General features: G+C 43.8%; 1 protein-coding gene across 1 annotated transcript in view; it reads right to left on the minus strand.

The window, feature by feature from the left end:
- Positions 1–3,443: 3,443 nt before the first annotated feature.
- erf (Ets2 repressor factor) overlaps positions 3,444–19,269 on the minus strand; it is a 45,501-nt gene continuing 29,675 nt past the window's right edge. The window contains exons 3-5 of the mRNA XM_080734863.1: positions 14,815–14,927; positions 9,585–10,486; positions 3,444–8,956 (exon numbers count right to left, since the gene is read on the minus strand). Of these exons, the coding sequence (XP_080590989.1) occupies positions 8,243–8,956; positions 9,585–10,486; positions 14,815–14,927 (1,729 nt within the window). The 3' untranslated portion in view covers positions 3,444–8,242. The remainder of the gene's footprint in view (positions 8,957–9,584; positions 10,487–14,814; positions 14,928–19,269) is intronic.

Here is a 19,269-nt window from a genome sequence, read left to right on the forward strand (position 1 = left end):
ACATATATGTTTACACAGGTATCAAAATAATCTTTAAGTAAACATATAATTAAAAAGGCATTATGGATCAGACATGTTAGCTCATGTCTGTCAACGTTCACATTCACAAGACTAGTCTACAACAGAGCCTACTGGACTAGATTTTTAAGATTGCAATACTGAAAATTGTCAGCAGATGGGGGTAGAGTCTAAGTTAAGACTCAGGAACTCAGCAGCAGTCCTGTTCATCAGGCCTATAACTTTTGCTAATAATAATAATAATAATAATATCTTCTTTTGTTAGTTCACAGATATTAAAGGTGATTACAGATATATTGATAGGGTTATCAAGAGGTATCTAGATGAGATATATGGATGTGTGGGAATTTACATAGTATATGTAGGCCTAAATAAGATATGCGCCAATGTATATTCAGGTCTGATTATCGACTATTCAGGTCTGATTATCGAATACGTATTGATATAACTACAATAAATAGCGTCCAATGTCACCAGTAGGCTACCCACTCACCTAAAACAAACCCCAGGATTGAGGCAAATTGAGGCCACCCTTGCAGCATCATCACTGATCCTCACCAAACCCATCCTCGTTGATGTGGATGCTGAGGAACTCAAAACTACTAACTCTGAACAACAGCAGACCCATTGATGTATGTAGATGGGGCCCAGCCTCTCTCCATGCTGTAGTCTGCGATCAGCTCCTGAGGTCTTGTCAATGTTGTGAGAGAGAGGGTAATCTCCTTCAAAGAAAAATATTATGCGCACCCATTTGTCACTGGTGCAGGACAAGGCAAGTAATAGCGCAGACAAAGAAAAAAGTCAGCAGATGAAAGGCTAAGAAAATACATCACAAAGACATACACAAGGTTGTGTTTGTCATGTATTTTACACAGTAAAAAAATCTTCAACCTCTCTCCTGTTTCTCAGGCCGTCTCATTGTTGTCAGTGACCACAACCAGGCCAGAGTGATTCTCAACCTTTTTAATTTCATAACGCATATTAGGCCAGTGGTTCTCAAACTTGGGGTCGGGTCCCCAAATTATTTTGTGGGGTCCCCAGATTAGCTTAAGGTAATCTTTTTTTCCCACTCAACGGTAAACAAACCAACACACAGTATAAGTATAACAGGGTATCTGCACATTTATAAAGTGTCAATTTAAGGACTTTCAAGACCGTTTTAATACCAAACTGGCCAAATATTAAGTAAGCAAGAGGCGAACATTGCGAAAATAGCCGATCTACATGCTTGTGAGCATGTAGATCGGATATTTTCACAATATTTATCTCTAGAACCGAGTCACATTAAACGTAATACCTACAATTCCAAGTGCTTGTCAGGGTGGGGGTCCCCAGTTCAAATATGTTTATTTTGGGGGCCACAGCCAAAAAAGGCATGCATTAGGCCATGGACACCATTTTAATAAGATCTTTAACTCAATCTAAGAACATTTTTCATTTTTATTACATGATTTTGTCAGTTATTTAGGCCAGAATTCCTTTACAACCTATACTGTACTGCAGTACATTAATTGACGCAAGGCATTAACAATTAGCATCCTTTAACAGCCTCCCAACCCCATCCATTCATCCAATGCCCTGTTCCTTTTCATACGTGCCAAAATCTTCTCAAATCACCAGACACTGGGAGGGTAGGGGTGCACCTCCTGGTGGAGATTTGCACTCCACTGAGCTCCCCTTTCTAGTTTCAGTATGGGTCAAGGAGCGCTCTCTCACACTTCCCTGATGAATCATACCCATTTCTCACATCTTCCATCTCTACACGCTTCAATACATAACCAGCCTACTACCTTTCAATTCGCTCGTCTTTCCCCCTCCCTGAGTACTCTTCCTTTATACGATTATTCTAGGATGAGAGGGATAATGAATGACCACTTTGGCTCAGACCAGTCGGTTGCTTGCTTGTAAGTATAAAAAAAATGTTTGACTCATTAGAGACACTGCTTCTGGCTAGGCCCATACAATGTAAATGCATTATATGACCTATAATAAGTAATGACACTAAACATGGATTCACATCCATGTGTGTTTATGTATACTAACTGCGGGCCCTCCATGAATGTTCTTCATAGGGGGAGGTGGTTTAACCAATTTAGACTATTAACGCATTATTTTGTGCTTTAAAAATAGCAGATATACAAGCTCACAGTGTCTTTGAATATTTCAAATCCTTCAGTTTTTTTGAAAAACCTGTTTTTATGTCAGTGGTGCTCAAACCTTTTCATGTGAAGGACCCCCAAAATGATTATGTATTTGGCCACGGACGCCCATCTCAAAATATTTAGTTCCAGGGACCCCCCAGAAGCAGAATTTGAGTTACAAATGTTCACTTAAAAAAATACATATATTCAAAGATTTGCACACATTTTCACAACTTTTCAAAAATAGATCTACAAGCTTGCAGCGCAGCACTCGTGAGCTTGTATATCTGCTATTCTTCAAAAGTCCCACTTTTCCCTGCCACCGTGACCCAGGAGGAACAGTTGTGAACTTGTGACCCAATAGAGAGGTGTGTTGCCAAACAGGCCAGTCATGAATCTGATACTTACATCCAGCACAGACTCTGCTCTGAGAACAGCCCTGTCATGAATCTGATACTTACATCCAGCACAGACTCTGCTCTGAGAACAGCCCTGTAAGTGAATAGGAGGGAGAAGATGAACACAAGACACATGACACCACTGACACCATGTAAGCTTCCAAGATTCAGTTCCACACAGTTTAGCTGTTGGGTCTTTCAGTCTCATGGGGGACACCAACGTTTTGAACATAACTTACCAGGAGCTGCCCTTGCCGTCTCCTGGAATGATTTTGATTATTTTGTGTTGACCTGTGTAGACCAAAGATCAATACCATGGATCAAAACCTTGTCAAATGTTCGGTTTAACAAAATAAAATCTGATATGTGGGCTTAGCTGGCAGGTTCTACTTGTGAAATATTGCTTTACACTTAACATAGCATAGAGCAGATGAGAATTACTGGCATTTGTAGTCATATTTTTGCATTTTCAGAATATCATTATAATATCATTATAATAAAGCGTGGGATAGGAGAAGGGTGATTTATGATTATGAATAGATTAACTATATTCTATGCACAGATCTATATGAATGTATGTACTGTATGTGTATTGCTCAAAATCAGGTTCTATCTATTCAAGTTACTGGCTGAGTTTACAATGGAATGTTGAGGTTTTTGATTTAATGGTCAAGAAATTGTCCGGACATGGAAATACAATATTCATGTAGATTCATGGGTGTCAGGTTTTTACAGGCATACTCATTTTGCTTCCTGATAAATGAATACATGCAAGTGAACGACTAATGGAGCCAGGAGGAGACAACACACTGAAATGAAGCCAGGAGACCCAGATCTGTTTTTACCAAGTTTTTTTTTTGTTGTCGTTTTTTTAATGAACCCTGATTACACTTTTAATTACAAATAAAAGATGAAAAGATAAGGAGCGAAACAGAAGTACAGATGCTTCCTCCTACGTGACGAGCTCCAGTCTCTCTCACTCAGCGTCCACTCTCGCACCAGTGGCCGCTGGCTTGCGAGGAGGGCTGGGACCGAGAGGAGAGAGACAACTAAGGAGAGGGTGGACTTTTTTTTTAACAACGGTTAAACAATACAATGTTTTTTTTCCTTTTCTTTTCTTTACAGAAATCCCACCCCTCCAAAATGGAAAATATATATATACACATGATCCAAGAAAAATAAAATACAAATGAGAACAACATTTTTTTCTTTTTCAATATAATGTGATGGGGTTATATGGACCCCCTCCCCCTCTTCTTTTCTCCATGGTAACAAGATTACCGGAGTTAACCGGTGAGCAATAGGCTTCTGTAAGTGATCTAGAAAGCGAACATATGACAAGAGGGAAATAGAACAAATTCATAACAACCAGAGGATCATGGAGAAGAGGTGGGCCCTGGGCGAGGGGGTACAAAATTCATTTAAAAAAAAGAAAAAAATAGTTAATGTTAATAATAGAATAATTACAATAGCAACAGTAATACATCTTGGAAAATATAGAAGAAAATTATAAAATAAAAAAAACCAGCAATGATGAGACTGAAGTAAGTAAATATCAACATGTTGGGAAAAGGTTAAGTGTTTTCTATCCGTCTTCAATAGAGCCATTAGCAAAGACTAGTTTCTTAATAGCATCGCTTGTTGAAGATCTGTCATATTTGACAAGCCACCGTATGAACTAGGCTTAAGGCAGTGCAGGCACGACAGTTGGTTATGGGCTCGGACCTTAGTCAAATTGTACTATTTGACTAATGTCACAGATGGGTTGCGGAACTTGCGGCCCAAAAAACAATTTAAACTGTTTCAGTTAAGCTGTTGATCAGGGAAAAGTACACTTTTGTTACTGAATTGACACTCAAATACTTGTTTGTGATTGTCTTAAACTTTCCATCGCTATTGGGAGTATGTGGAAAACCAAACCCACCCGGGACGCAAGGTTAAAAAACAAACGCTGGGGATTAGATAGAAATTAAGTTCTTCTGGCACTCTTGAGCAGGGCAAGGAGATAAGATTATAGGCTCTACTCAATCGGGCATAATAAAATAAAAGAAATCACTCAACCGGGTTTCAGAGAGCCTGAAGGACAGAGAGCCTGAAGAAATTATGTATATATATATATTTTAATCTTAAAGAGCACCTTAATGCCCACTGGATGTCACCACGTGAAACTGACTGCACACATGGAAATTCAAGTTTTGTCCAAATGCTCTGGATAGCCAATACCATTTAACCTAGGTCTGATACAGTTGACTGGACAGTCGGGACAAGAACAACTAGGACTAAACCACTCTAGCCAAAACGTTATTTGACCAGGCTTCTCTGAGCTGTGTTCAGTGGCTTTGTGTGTGTATATTCTGTTAAAGAAGGGGGTTTCACCACACACACACACCCAGTCGACTACCCACATCACGGGAAATCCCTCTCCCCCTCCGCTCCTTTCTGAGGTTGTGTGATGTCATTTCCTGTGTGCGTGTGGTGTCTATGGTTACGCCGTCTACACAAGCGGGGGTGTCTGATGTCGTATGTGAAGTCATGTTCCGTAACTCCAGCCACGGAGAAGTCTCGCTCTCTAACCATAGCATGTCAGTGCGTTCCCTGTGTTCGTCTGGGTCAGGTTCAGACCTCCCCATGAACACAAAAGTCCACAAAGCAGCTTGCGAGGCAACAACAGTCCAAGCTTAAAAGTAAAGTCCACCCATGTCCTTAAAAGTGGTCCTAAGAGCCTCCGAGTCACCCTGCTTTCTTTCCCTCCCCCCCATTGAGGGGAAGAGGTTGTGACACAGATGGACACCTGCTTAATGTCTGTGTGCAGTCCATCTACAGCCCGGGGTGTTCCAGGAACAACAAGTCCATTAGCAGGACAGGTCCCCATTATGTGCTCAGAGAGCCTCGGCCTCCATCTTTTATACAGAGCCCAGTGGAATAGCTTGTGCAAACATTTCTTTGCATTTGTTTTAAACTACTTGGGAGGCCCAGGTAGGTGGGTGAGGGAGGGTAGTGAAATGGGACGACGCAATGAAAATGTAAATTCTGCATTCTTTTCCGTGGCTGGCTTGCCTACCTGACACTATGGGAATAGTACTGCTGTGGTTTAGACCCCACCCACACGGTACACCGCAGTGTAGTGAAAAACACAAAAAGAGAAAAGGTTATTTGTACATACTACTCAACCCACATTTGGTTACATGTTTGCTGTCAATCATTTGTCCTGAACTCGCCCTGTCCTCCTTCCCCTGAATACACACAAAACCTGCATTATCATACAAAAAAAAGAAAAAAAAAAAAAGAAATCTGAATTAGGTGGCCTTTTCAATGCAGCTTAATGGCCGGGAGAAGGCAGAGGCTGCATCACTGAGAATATATGCCTGATAACAATATAGAATATATATATCTTAACCATTAAAAATAGTAGGCTTTTCCTGATTTATCAAATGACCGTACTGAAATATAACATTTGTTTACTTTTCAATATATATTTCAATAAAATATATGTGTATTTTCTACTTGTATGTCTCTTTTATAAAAAAAGAAGGCAAGGTGGTGTGTGTGTGTGTGTGTGTGTGTGTGTGTGTGTGTGTGTGTGTGTGTGTGTGTGTGTGTCTGTATTGCTAAAACCTTAGCTGGGTGGGAGTAGGTAGTAAATGAAAATACATCTTTTGATGGTTTAAAAAAGGCACAATCTTATATGGAATTCTTTGTTCATTAAAAAGGGGCACAATATTTGACCTTTTTTCTTACTCGCACTGATAAAATGCTCTTGTGGTTTAAACATCGCCTGAGTTAGCCTTGAGGCTCCACATTCATATCGCCATTGTCGGGCAGAAACCTCGTTATCTCCAAGTTTAAAATTCCTCCAGTTTGCGAGGCGTTGGGTGCTTGTAGACCGTCTATTTTTACTATTTTAAATTGTTTTTAAAATAACAAAAAAGGAAGGTTTTGGACATACAAGGTTTCCACCCGACAACGACGATATCATGGTTCCCGCTCTCCGCAGATTCTTCTCTGAATCGTTGAGTCCCTGTCCTCGTAACATCATATAAACATGTTAGATAGGCCAATATCTCAAATAAAATAATTATAAACCCCTCAGATCACGGCAAATGCCCTTAAAATCAGCATTCAAAAATACTGTCCACGTCCTTAAGAGGCACTAGTGTCCTTAGATGGAAGGAATACAGTCTGTACAACAGAGGAGCAGAATAAAAGCTATTGTACACAAGAGCACACTGCCAGTCTCCTCAACCTGCTCCCTCTTTTTCAAAGACTGTGCCAACTCTCTGATAACAAGTGAGAGTGGGGTACTCTGAAAAGTTCCTCTCAAGGCCCGATGTTGCACATCAAACTTTGGGTCCACAGTTTAAAATTCATGTCCATTAACTACAGGCTCTTCACCTTGATCCGAGTTCCTGATTTCCTAAAGATGACTTTGTGCCATAGCGGAGTAGACCAAAAAAAAGTGTCAGGAGGTTTCCAGAGGCTCCACTGTTCCAGAAAATGTATTAAGGCCTGACAGACTGTTTTTTCAAGGGTTTGGTTCAAGTGTGCATTGGGATCATTCAATGGCCATCTTGTTAATGCACCATGGCAAGTGTTCATCAATCAGGCATAGAGACAGATCAGTACGGGCCGCAGGAAGTCAAAGAAGAGATAACCGTTACAAATCCCTCATTTGCAACGCCATCTTGGCTCCTGGACCTGTTCAGTTCATCCACATCTTGTAGGCACTGTACAGCATGTATGGGTCATGCAGAATTGTACACTCTGGGCTATGGGCAGAGGAAAGGATTATCAAGAATGCCTAGTTGACAAGGAGCACACTCCAGTCAACCCCAAAATAGTCTTGTGTCTCATAAGCTGTTCACTCATAAAAAAGGCCATAACTTAAGAGTTCATTTTTAGATTCACTCCACAGTCCACAAGATCAGTCTGTCCAAGGTTCCACTTTGTTCATTCAACTGGTGGTGGTGGTTGGGACAACGAAACCCCTTAAGTTTTATTTTAAGTAACATCAAGGCCCGTTTGTGAGTGTGTGTGTGGTGGGGGTTCATCTGAATCATAAATGGGTCAGAAATTAATTAAAAGACTTTCAATTACTTCCAACACTTCATCTGTCTGGACTGAAAGAGAGACCAGATAAAAAAAAAGGCTTGCACTTTTGGGGTGGGATGGTTGACAAATCCCCACTAGCTGGCAATGAAATGCAGTGCACATTTACCAGGCTAGCAACCAAAGCACATCCACTGAGAACATTTCATATTAGTGACTGAGCCCAAAGGGCATCCCTGACAGACTACCTCTCGTGGAATGACTGGCATGGCTGGCACTAAAGAGGGCTAAGAGGCATTAGAAAGGCAGTGGGCAACGTCTAAGGGCCTTTAGGCTCCCACTAATGTCAAGAAGGGATTAAAAATACAAGTCAGTAAATAGGCTAGGTATGGTTATTTCTTAGTGTTTTAATCTGCAGCCATTCTATTCTGCCTGCTGTGTTCACGTTGAATAAGGTGTCTTGGTAAAAAAAAAAGGCAATATCTCTCATCTCTCAACATGTGAGGCTACACAGGCACTTTTTCTCTAAAATCTGTGTGCGCGTAACTGCGTGTATAAGTATGTGTCTATGTGTTGAGAACAATTCCAGAGCTGTGTGTTTGTATGCAAGTCGAGAGAACCCTGGTGAGTATGTGTGTCTCAGCACCCTGTGTTTTCCAGAGACAGCTGTGCCGTAGCTCTCTGCAGCTCGGAGCTCGCTCTGCGCTGGGTGGGTGGAGGTGGCAGCACCGCCCCTAAGGTGACAGCTCCCCCTCTGCCTCCGTTCTCCACCTCTCCTCCTCTCCCGCTCGGCTCTTCCCTCATCCTCTCAACGCCCTCCGTTTCTACCTGCTTCTCGGCACGGACCTTCTTGTCCTCCGCCTCGTCCCTCTCTCCGTCGGCCTCCATCTTTTGGTCCTCGCTCCAGCGGCGCTTGAAGCGCAGCTTGAGGGGGATGCAGCGGGTGCCGCCGGGGCTGATGGGAGACGACCCCGGACCCGGGCTGGGCTCGCTCTTCAGGCTGGCGAGAGGGAACGCCGGGACGCCGGCGCTCAGGGGCGGGGTGGCGGGGGTCTTGAACACGTCCTCGTCCTCCTCCAGGTCCTCTGAGCTGACGTGAGGTTGCCTCAGCGGGAGAGCAGGGTGGGGGTGGAGAGGAGGAGGAAGAGGTGCAGCGCCGTTGGTCTGGTAGTGGTAAGGGTGAGGATGGTGAAGGTGGTGGGGGCGGCGGAGGGGGTGCAGGTGGTGAGCGGCCAGCGTGAAGACGTCGCCTTCGTCGTCCTCGTCATTGTCGTGGTTACGGAGGTCCTCGTCCTCACTGATGTCCGTCACTTCCACCTCCTCCTCTGATTCGATGTCGGAGATCGGCTCCACCTGGTGACAAAAGAACAATTATAAAATAAATAAAACTAGAAAGGTGTAATTCTGGGAAATTGCATTTTATATTACACAGTATATTGTGATGTGAAGTGATGTCATGTGAAGCATCTCGAAAATCAACTCATGCTCACCGCGACTCAAAAAGTATTAGTCGAAAAAAGTTTTCCACCAAAAAGTGTTTTAATCGCTTGTTCAAAAACATTATAAGCGTTAATGTTTTCCAAATGTGAGAGGACCGGTGTGTGTGTCTGTGTCGGAGACGAGTGCATGTCTGTGTTGTGCATGCATGCATCGCAGATTCGCATGCATGCGGCGCTAGTCAGGTCCGCGGACTACTGTTTGAGAAACACTGCTTCGCAAATAATGTGTCGATTAACATCCCTAATGTGAAGCATGACCAAAAGCTTAACTTTTACGTTTGTGCAAAGGTTTAAAAAACTGCTTCACTTTGCTGGCAAAAACATCTTGGACCGAGAACAATAGTGTGTTGCCTATAGCAACCACACCAATTAGCTCCTTTTAAGCATTTATTTAAAACGTCTTTTTAGTGATTACATGCAATTGCTTTACGCACTGAGCTGAAAAATTTCACAATTTCTCGTTCACGTTCCACTGATCTTACCTTGATCTTAGGAGGTCCCACAGCAGAGTTGGAGTTCAGGCCTGAACCAGAGTAGGCAGAGGACTGGCTGGAGGAGGAGCCTAAAGAAGCGCTCCCTCCATCCCTCTGCTTGCGGCCCAGGGGCGGCGGCTGCAGCTTGAACTTGAATGGCGACGGGTGCTGCTGCTGCCCCAGCCCCTCCTCCTCCCGTCCTCCACCCGGCTGCTGGCCCAGCGAATGGGAGAGCGGCAGGGGCGGGCCGTGGAGGTGATGGGTGGCCGGCTTCTCCGGGGCGGGGCGGTGAGGCTGGGGGACGACGATGTTGGGGTAGTGGAAGAAGGCACGGGGACTGAGGTGGTAGTTGTAGACGGACTGGGTGTGCGCCTGCAGGTAGCGCTTCATGTCCTCCTGGTTGAAGGAGAAGTGGGAGCCCAGCATGGGGGAAGAGAGAGACGGGGACGGGGTGTAGGGCAGGTGGGAGGTGGGGGTCATGGAGAGGGCCGGGGACAGGTTGGGAGCCAGATGGCCCCCGGGGCCCGGCAGCGGGGAGACGGGGAACGGGGACAGCGGCTCTCCGGGGTGGACCCTGGGGGCCGGCCTGTGGAGGCTGGGCGCCCCTCCGTAGACCCTGAACAGAGAGTCGTGGGTGAGGCGGGGATGGAGTAGGCCCCTGTAGGCCCTCTCTGCCCCCCCCATGCCTCGCTCGTCGGCCCCCACGGCCTCCTCCAGCTCGGAGTTGGTGGAGGTGCCGTCGCTGCAGTCGCTGACAGAGCCGCGGGCCATGCGGCGGGCCACGCTGCTGAACATGCCCGGGCTGCGCAGATCCTCGTTGGGGGACAGCACCTCGGACGGAGTGGAGGGCGGGAAGCGGAAGTGGGTGCCCCCGCTGGGTACCGGAGGGGCACTCTGGGGGACGCCACGACCTGGGAGAGAGAAAAGAAAAGAAATTGGGGGAGAAGGAATAAAGAGAAAATAAAAACCCTGGAATTGAGGAAGTGCAACTGTACATGTGCAGCCGTGCGCACATATGTTATAATCTGTCACATAACCACCAGTAAGACGCCCTAATGAGACGCATACAGGAGACAGAGATACCAAATAACTATGTAACTACTAGCAACCATTTGAGTCTCGAGTCGACACCACTTGAGGAGATGGACAGATTAACCTGATGGCTGAATGCAGTCATGAATATAGATAACAAAGTCTTATCTAACAGTTGTAGGTGTAAAATGTATCAACAATGGTCTATTTCATGGCTAAAGTGTATATCGTCTCTGTTGGGTGGAAACCTCCTATATCACTTTTCAGGATTCAAATGCAAAAAAGTAGCTCAAGTGTCGCCGCGTTTTGAGATTACAGATCTGCCATTTCTGACAATCTCAAGATCGACGCACACACTAAGAGCGCCTACGTGCCCAGAGGCGTGCCGTGAAGCATTGAGTGGAGCGAGCGTGACACTCAGGTCATGTGTCTCTGCACCGTAAGCCATGTGTTCCCTTCTCAGTTTCCCTCCTCGTTCTTCCTTTCTTCTGCTTCCATCTTCATCTCTCCCTCTCTCTCTTTTTTGCTCCTTCATGCCTTCTCCTTCTGTCTGCGTCTTCTCCTCACTCCTGCCAGTGAGACTGTGGCACTGTGATAAATTCTTGGCGTCCGAACACGTGCCAGGATTAAATATTGGAAAGTCACTGTGCCTGCCATCACAAACATGGGTTGGGTTGCCCCGTATTTTCCAGTAACACACACAGTGTGTGTGTGTGTGTGTGTGTGTGTGAGAGACTGTGTCTGGGCGTGTGCGATGCCGTTTTGTGTGTGTGCGCATATGTAGCAGTGCTGCGCATGTAAAAATGTGCGTCCGCACACTTTGTGATATTGTGTGAGCATGCGTGCGGATGCCAGAAAAAGAAAAGTGGCTGTGTATGTGTCTATGTGTTTCAGGCTAGCGCAGGGTGGCGCGCACATGCACGTGCAAGCGTGTGTGCAACCATCATATCACAACATGTCAGACTGGGAGCCACATCACAGGGTGCCTATAATAAAATCTTCATGCTGCACTTATGTCACCCAGTATCCATTGCTCCATATGGCCTCTGTTTATACTGGGTGGCCGGGAATGGGACCATAATACTTCAGAGGAGGGAAAATACGGGGTTTGGGGGGAGGAGGGGGGTAAACAGCGACGTGGCACTAGTTCTGGGCAATATATCAAACTCTCCATTATGATGGATATATAGCTTTACCAAAAATATCTTTTCCTTTAATTGCATGTCTCACTCTCAACATTTGAAGAGGAAATAATGAACCAAAATCAACTCCTTTGAAGCACCATACCTGTCCTGTAACTGTCTAAACGCATCAGGTTCGGCAATATACCGTACATAGATTTTGCCTTAAATCACTTAAACCGTATATATAAAGCCTACTTTGTGAATCGGGGGTGTCCCCAAGGTCTATACTTGGTCCCCTATTTTTTTCCCACCACAACAAATCTCTTTGCTGAAAGTAGTATACGCGCTGATAAGGTTCTGCTTAATTTCTTGTAGTTGCAGTTGTTGTACATTTGTTTAAAGTCATTGAAATGCTACAGATGGGCATACGGGTGCCATAGGGGGTAAAGTTCCTGCCCACCACTGTGGAAACTGGGGCTCGATCTCTCCACGCTGCATACGGCTTGGCAACAAAGACAAACGCGAGTGGCCATATGTGGGTGGGAAGCAGGGCGGGGAGGCAATCTCTGTCGCTGCCCTAGTGACTGCTACAGTTTGGTCAGGGCCCCTGTTAAAGGACAACTTTGTTTTTTTACAACAAGGGTTCATATTTTAGATTGTAATTAGAGAAAAGAAAAAGTGAGTGTTAAAATGTTTTCATTTTCTTCGTTCTATTGTTTTATCGCGTTTACCGTGCTAAAATGTGGGGCATGCGTACGCATGGGGGCATGTGTACAAGTGGCTAAATATGTATTTTTAGACACAATAAGCCAGCAGTTTCTTTATTGCTATTTACAGTAACACTTCTAACCCCCATAAGTCACATACAACCATAAAAGGTTGCGTTGTATCTTGGGAATGGGCTTATTCTGTTGTGTAAAATGACATATTTAGCCACTTGTACGCATGCCCCAACCACTGAAATAAGAATCTCTAAAACAATAGAAAGAAGTAAATGAAATAATTTTAACACTCATCTTTTATATTCTTTAATTACAATCTAAAATATGAACCCTTGTTGTAAAAAACTAAAGTTGTCCTTTAAGCGGGGAGCAGTAGCAGCCACTCTACCTCCTGAGCCACTGCCTCCCACAGTGTGTGCATCTATGTATACAACTGTTTATGTGTATGGGTCAGTGACTGACTCAGTGTGTGTGGTAGGGCTGTCCTCAACTCAGGATTTATCAAGTCGATGTCGAGTCAGGGGTTTAATCCGACTCGTCGACGCGTCGCTTTATATTTGAAAAATCGAAGTGTTTCTTTAAACCACGTCAACATAATACAATAAAACAGTAATAACATTGTTTTAAGCCTTTAAAGTGAAATAAATCCATGAACTGCCAACTGCCGTGCATATGAAAAATGGTGGCGGCGGACATTGACGATCAGATTGCGTGCAGCCGTGCATAATTGTTAATCGTGGAGCAGAGTAGAAGAACAGAGACGAGAATAATGTATCTCTTTGACAACACAAATGCGTGTCGTTTATTATTTCCACAGGCTGTATTTTCTATCTTGACATAAAATAATACACAATGCCTCAATGTAAATAAGCTTTTAGGCTTATCCTCAACAATCCTGAGTAGAACTACATATAGTTCAGAGCACAACATTGCTGTATCAAAGAGCTATGTTGCAAGTCGCCGCTGGTGCAAGAGAATAAATAACAGTAAAGAGAAAAGACAGAAATGTTGTGTACCTCACACAACTTTATCAGAGCTACAGCAGTGTGGCAACGTCTGTCTTCGCCCATTGCTACTTCTCAGCATGAGACCACCACCACACTCAGCGTCAAAGTGCCTGGCTAGCTGCAACAAGTAGCTAATAAGACGTTGAAATATTTCCTCTCAAAACGGTTAACTTCAAAATAAGAGCCCCCCGTAATATGATCAAGTCAACTTTCAAGTCACGTCAACTGGTTTTATTTTTTATTTTAAGTAGTAGGAAGTAAGATGGACTAAATTAGAAGTACATGACACACCAGTCCAGTCCAGCACTTTAGCGCACAGCAGTAGTAACTGCTGCTATAAAAATAATTACCATCGGCTCAAACTATTTCCGTTGACTTGCGGGCTCTTCGACTCAGGATTTTTTAAGTCGAATCGAGTTGAGGGGTTCATTCCGACGCGTCGATGAATCATTTTATACTTTGTGTAAAAAAATAAAAAATAATCAAGTGTTGCTTTAAACCACGTCAACATAATACAATACATTAAGATGAATTGAATACACTGTGTTTTCGGTGCGTGAGCACAACACAGTGCACACCGATAACACTGTTAAAACAAATACAACTTCTCCGCTGTTCAACTCTGCCCCGTCGGCAAGCAGCGCAGTAGAGATGAGACATTCGCAAACGATTTGCTCTATTGAACGGCTCTTTTAAATGAACGATGGGATCCAGTCCAGTCGCGGGACACAGAGCACTTACGGAGTAATGAGTCTGTGTCGAGAACAGATTCAGAATCAACAGATCATGCACAAGGGGAGGCACAGCCCATCAACAGATCATGCACAAGGGGAGGCACAGCCCATGCACGTTCCAGTGTGGACATGTCATGGACGCAAACACAGCGAAACACAAACAGCATGGATTACAAAAACACTGGAACAATTCAGAAGCACTTAATTAGAAAATGTAACTAGTAGCCTACACGTGTGTGTGTTAATCTGACTTTAGTAGATTGTTTACTTCTTGGACATTTGTTTGTGCTGGGGCAGGTTATTTAATATGGGATTTTGACAGCTTGCTTTTCCTCCTCTTAACGGAACGCGTCGCATCGACTCAAACAATTGGCGTCAATTCCCAGGGCTTAAAACGACTCGTCGATTTTTTGAAGACAGTCCTAGTGGGGTCTTCGACCAACTCGTCAATGCGTCGACTTTTACAGTACAGCCCTAGTGTGTGGCGAGGACACATGTATACGACCTGATTTATAATGATGCTCTTGGCCATTTTCAGTTCGAGACACTGTACGCAGCGAAGCCAAGTATAGAGCATGGATAGCTGTATAGTGAGCGTGCGTTTGTGCATGTTTACATACCAGTTCCCATGTCAATGAATGGGTAGTTGACCAGGACCAGTTTGTTGAAGTTGAACTTGTATGTAAACCTCTTCCCTTTGGTCTTATGCAGGATCCTCTTGTTGTAGTAGTATCTAAAGAAAAGGAAAACACATATTATATACAGTAGACAGCGGTCAACTCACAGCATAGTTAACAGCCGTTTATAGGTTTTAACTTGGCTTTTAAAAGATTTTAATCAGAATTCCTTTAGGCTAAGCTATACTGTACATTACAAGTCGCTGGGAAATTGAATGGCAAACGAGGCTAATCGTCATCATAATCTTGGAATATGAATAGCTTTTAATCTTCAAGATTAATAAATTATGTTGTGGTTAGGGGGCCCCAATAAGACAATTTTTAAGTCCCTTGGGTTCATATAAAACAAAATAGAGAATGCCATGTGGAGAGATCGACACATTTTCAAGATGAAATAGAAAACTTAGCAGAGTCCCATGTGTCTTTAATTGTCTTTTAAGTCATTTGGATGTTATTTGTTTAGCGTTTGTTTTTATTAGATAATACGCAGAGCAGCGTGACAGGAAAGAGACATGAAGAGACAGAGCTGATGATTTAGTGATGCAGTAAAAATGGTACAGTTGAAGTGTAAACAAAGGAGCAAAAGAGTCTTGAGATTGGAATGGAAATGGAAGAGGAAATAATGAGAAAGGGACAACGAGACAGAATGTTAAAACAAGGGGAGAAAGAAAGGAAGAAAAAAGGAAAGCAGTGGGATGAGTAAACAAAAATAAAACGGTGGTGTGTGTGTGTGTGTGTGTGTGTGTGTGTGTGTGTGTGTGTGTGTGTGTGTGTGTGTGTGTGTGTGTATGAATTACGTGCACAAAATCCTAATTCAAACCTCACTGCTGGCACGGTAATGTCACATAACCTCTTTTATAATTCTCTAATCATTAGCGTTAATAGCTGGCCACCTCCATTACGAAGATCGGCTTATGCCTAATTTGTGCTCCATCCTACGACAGTGTCATGCGGCCAAAAACAGCAGATTTAGAAGTCGCAGATGCGGCATGTTGTGAGCTTCTAAAATCTGCTCTTTTTTGGCAATGTCGTGCACCGAAGTATAAATTAGACTTAGTCATCCAAAATGATAGAACATATTAAGTGGTCCAGAGGCAGGAAGAGTAGGTCACCATCAGCAAAATGGAACATCTGACTAATAGCATAACGCCCTAATTAGGTTTGTCATACGACTGCATTGAGGCTCGATGGAGATGAAAGCAGCGCTCTCCATTCATCGTACACGACTGCTTCAGTGTGAATAGAGTGCCTAGTCTATGGTACACGGCAGAACAGAACAGAGTAAAGTAGTTTTGACCGACTGGAACAGGAAGTTCTTTTAGCTGTGTGGTGTGGTGTGTGTCTGTGACTCAGTAAGTGAAGGACCTCTCTAGCCTCAAAGCCTACCTGCTGCTGTTAGAGAGATGATTACTCACTCACTCATTCACATGTACACACTCAAGCACAACAAGGTAGGTATAATACATGCCCACACAAACACTATAAAAGGTACCCTTACAATATCCATACATTTGCACACATACATCACCCATATAGTGGGCAAGCGGCCAAGACAGACGCACGCACGCACGCACTCCCTCTCTCACACACGCGCACACACAGGGAACTACATCAGTATGACAGACCCAGACTCGCATACGGGCTCAAGCTTGCTCTGGGCCTTTGAAGAGCATTTGAACTCACTTCAAATAAAGTAGAAAGGACTTCTACTGTACAGCATATATTACACCACAGCTCATTTCACTCACACGCACGCACACACACACACACACTTCAAAGTGTGCAATATGAATCAAGCACTTAACAATTAAGGGGTGAAAGGCTTTTGCTATGCGATTTCAGAATTAATTAAGAGCTTCATTGGTATAGAAGCTTGATAAAGCACAGAGGGAGTTTGAAGCTATGTTTAACTGCAGCTGGGGGCCCGTTTGAAATCAAACCGGTAGATGTTCCTTTAGCCTACTATTAAATCAATTGCAACTTAAAACGTTTCTACTTTTAGATACAATGTGGCATCAAAGTCGGCCCCATTTTTTTGACCTGCTTATTCTAACACTCCCTTAAGTTTTTTTTTCCATCTTTCCACTTTCTAGCCAGTAGCCAGTGACCAGTGACCTATACCTGTTTTTACCTGGTTGAGTTCTGTGACATCCATATGTTTATATCAGTAAAATCCATATGTTTATATCAGTGAAACAGTCAATGACACACTAACCCCCATAAGGTTACAAATCTAGTCTAGATGCTTCATCGCACAACAAATGGCTCACGAAATGTCTCATGGTGACCATGTTGATCTGCAATTCTTTGAAGATTTATAGTTTTATTTTTTCCAGAACTTGATTTTTATAAATCTATTACATGGATTAGTTCCATTAACTGTTGCAGCCCTACCGGAAACCATCAAAAAACTGGTCCAAAACAAACTATGATATTTCATAATCATTTCACACAACACGTTTATAACAACACAGTTATGTAACATAAGAGGATTAAATAGGATTAAACCTTAAACCTGCCAAATGATTTACCGACTTTCTTCAGACAATTTATTTTGGCCCAAGTCACACTAGGGAGATACGCCATTATACCAAAAGAGGCAGGAACAGCATGGTCCTTTTCAATTAGGATAGAGGCGAGGAGCTGTCGTGAGGAGCTGACTAAGGGAAGCACACAACGGACAACGGACGCGTAGGCGGCACGTCAAAAACATACGCCCCCATTATTTTCAATGCCGCACCTGCCGCGCCGCTGTTCCATTTTTCCACCAGGGGAACTGGATGCAGCGCATCCAGTTACCGTGCGGCATTCACACGGGTCAATTCTGCGATCTGTGCTCCCCTTTAGGCAAAAATATCATTTTCCTCAAATGGCGACTGGGCCATTAGTTTAAGAGGGTGACGTTGAAGAAGGTGGAATGTTGGAGACAAAAAAGTCACAGATGGACTGGAGGAGGGCTGACATAATTATAGCAAGTTCTGTGTGTGTGTGTGGGGTGACTAGGCAGTGTAACAAGTCATCACCATAGTGAGCTATAACCCACACCAACCTACGACACATCGTGTTACACCGATGAGTCACTGTGTGTGTGTGTGTGTGTGTGTGTGTGTGTGTGTGTGTGTGTGTGTGTGTGTGTGTGTGTGTGTGTGTGTGTGCGTGTGTGTATCTGTCAGTCTCTTTGTACAAAGACGATAAGAAAACAGACAGGGAGCGAAAATACAACATCTCAGTATCCCACATGTGCTGCACAGAGGGACATGGTGTGTCTGTGCGTGTCTGTTCTAGCTGTCACACTAGCAGAAGTTCTGAGCGAGACAAGTCACGAAGGAAAAAAAATGGCTTCATCTCTTTTATTCTTCCTCCTTTCATCTTTGCTAAATTGGTATTTGTGTTTTATTAGATCCTGTACAGTGGAGTGTGACGGCTCGAGAGGGAACAGAGACAGACGCCACACGACCGCTTTCCTCAGTTCATTCCCCAGCACTCTTGTTCTTTGATGCCTTGTGTTGTTGTGTGTCTGTTTTATTGATTACTGTGTTTTCTGTGTATTTAGTCAAGTGCACCGTGGTATTGCTCGCCTTTGCTGAAAATCAAATTTCCCATTTTGGGACGGTATATAAAAGAAATGTAATGTGGAAAAAGTGATGAAACAGACTTCAATTCAACAAGACAAAGTGGCATGACAGCACACCCCCTCTTTTCTGTTTCTAACAGCTGCACTGTGCATAGCCTGTACTGGACGCATGCAGGAACCAAACAGGTTAAAACAAACAAAGGATATGTCTGATACCTTTTACACACACACAGACACACACACACACACACAGTGTCTCAACTCATTCCATGGCTCTCGATCACTCATCCTGTCTTCTTATATGTTACCACAGTGCTTTGCTCAGATAAGAGCAGCTGATCTAAGGCACAAAATGTTGGACCTCCATAACACACACTTTCTCAACCTTTACTTCAGAGCTCTTCTGAGTTCATCCCGGTTCACTTGAGGTTAAAACGTCCTAGTTTCCTGACAAATCACATCTGCACACACACAGAGTTTATCATAGTTCATTCAAAGTTCAACTCTTCCGGGTCACACGCATCTTGTCTTATCTTTTTGCTCTGCTACCCTTATCACAATTGATGTGGTTTATACATCCTGGTGCCCTGTCAAACGTACCTTTACCTGAATGGCCCGCTGATTTGTGGTTAATGCCATGATGCCTCGCCAATAAACCACACATCCAACTTTCTACAACGGAGCTTATCCTAGTCAATCAAACCACACACACACACACACACACACACACACACACACACACACACACACACACACACACACACACACACACACACACACACACACACACACACACACACACACACACACACACACACACACAC

Source organism: Nannobrachium achirus (genome assembly GCF_963921795.1).
Source record: "Nannobrachium achirus genome assembly, chromosome: 10".
NCBI classification, from domain to species: Eukaryota; Metazoa; Chordata; class Actinopteri; order Myctophiformes; family Myctophidae; genus Nannobrachium; species Nannobrachium achirus.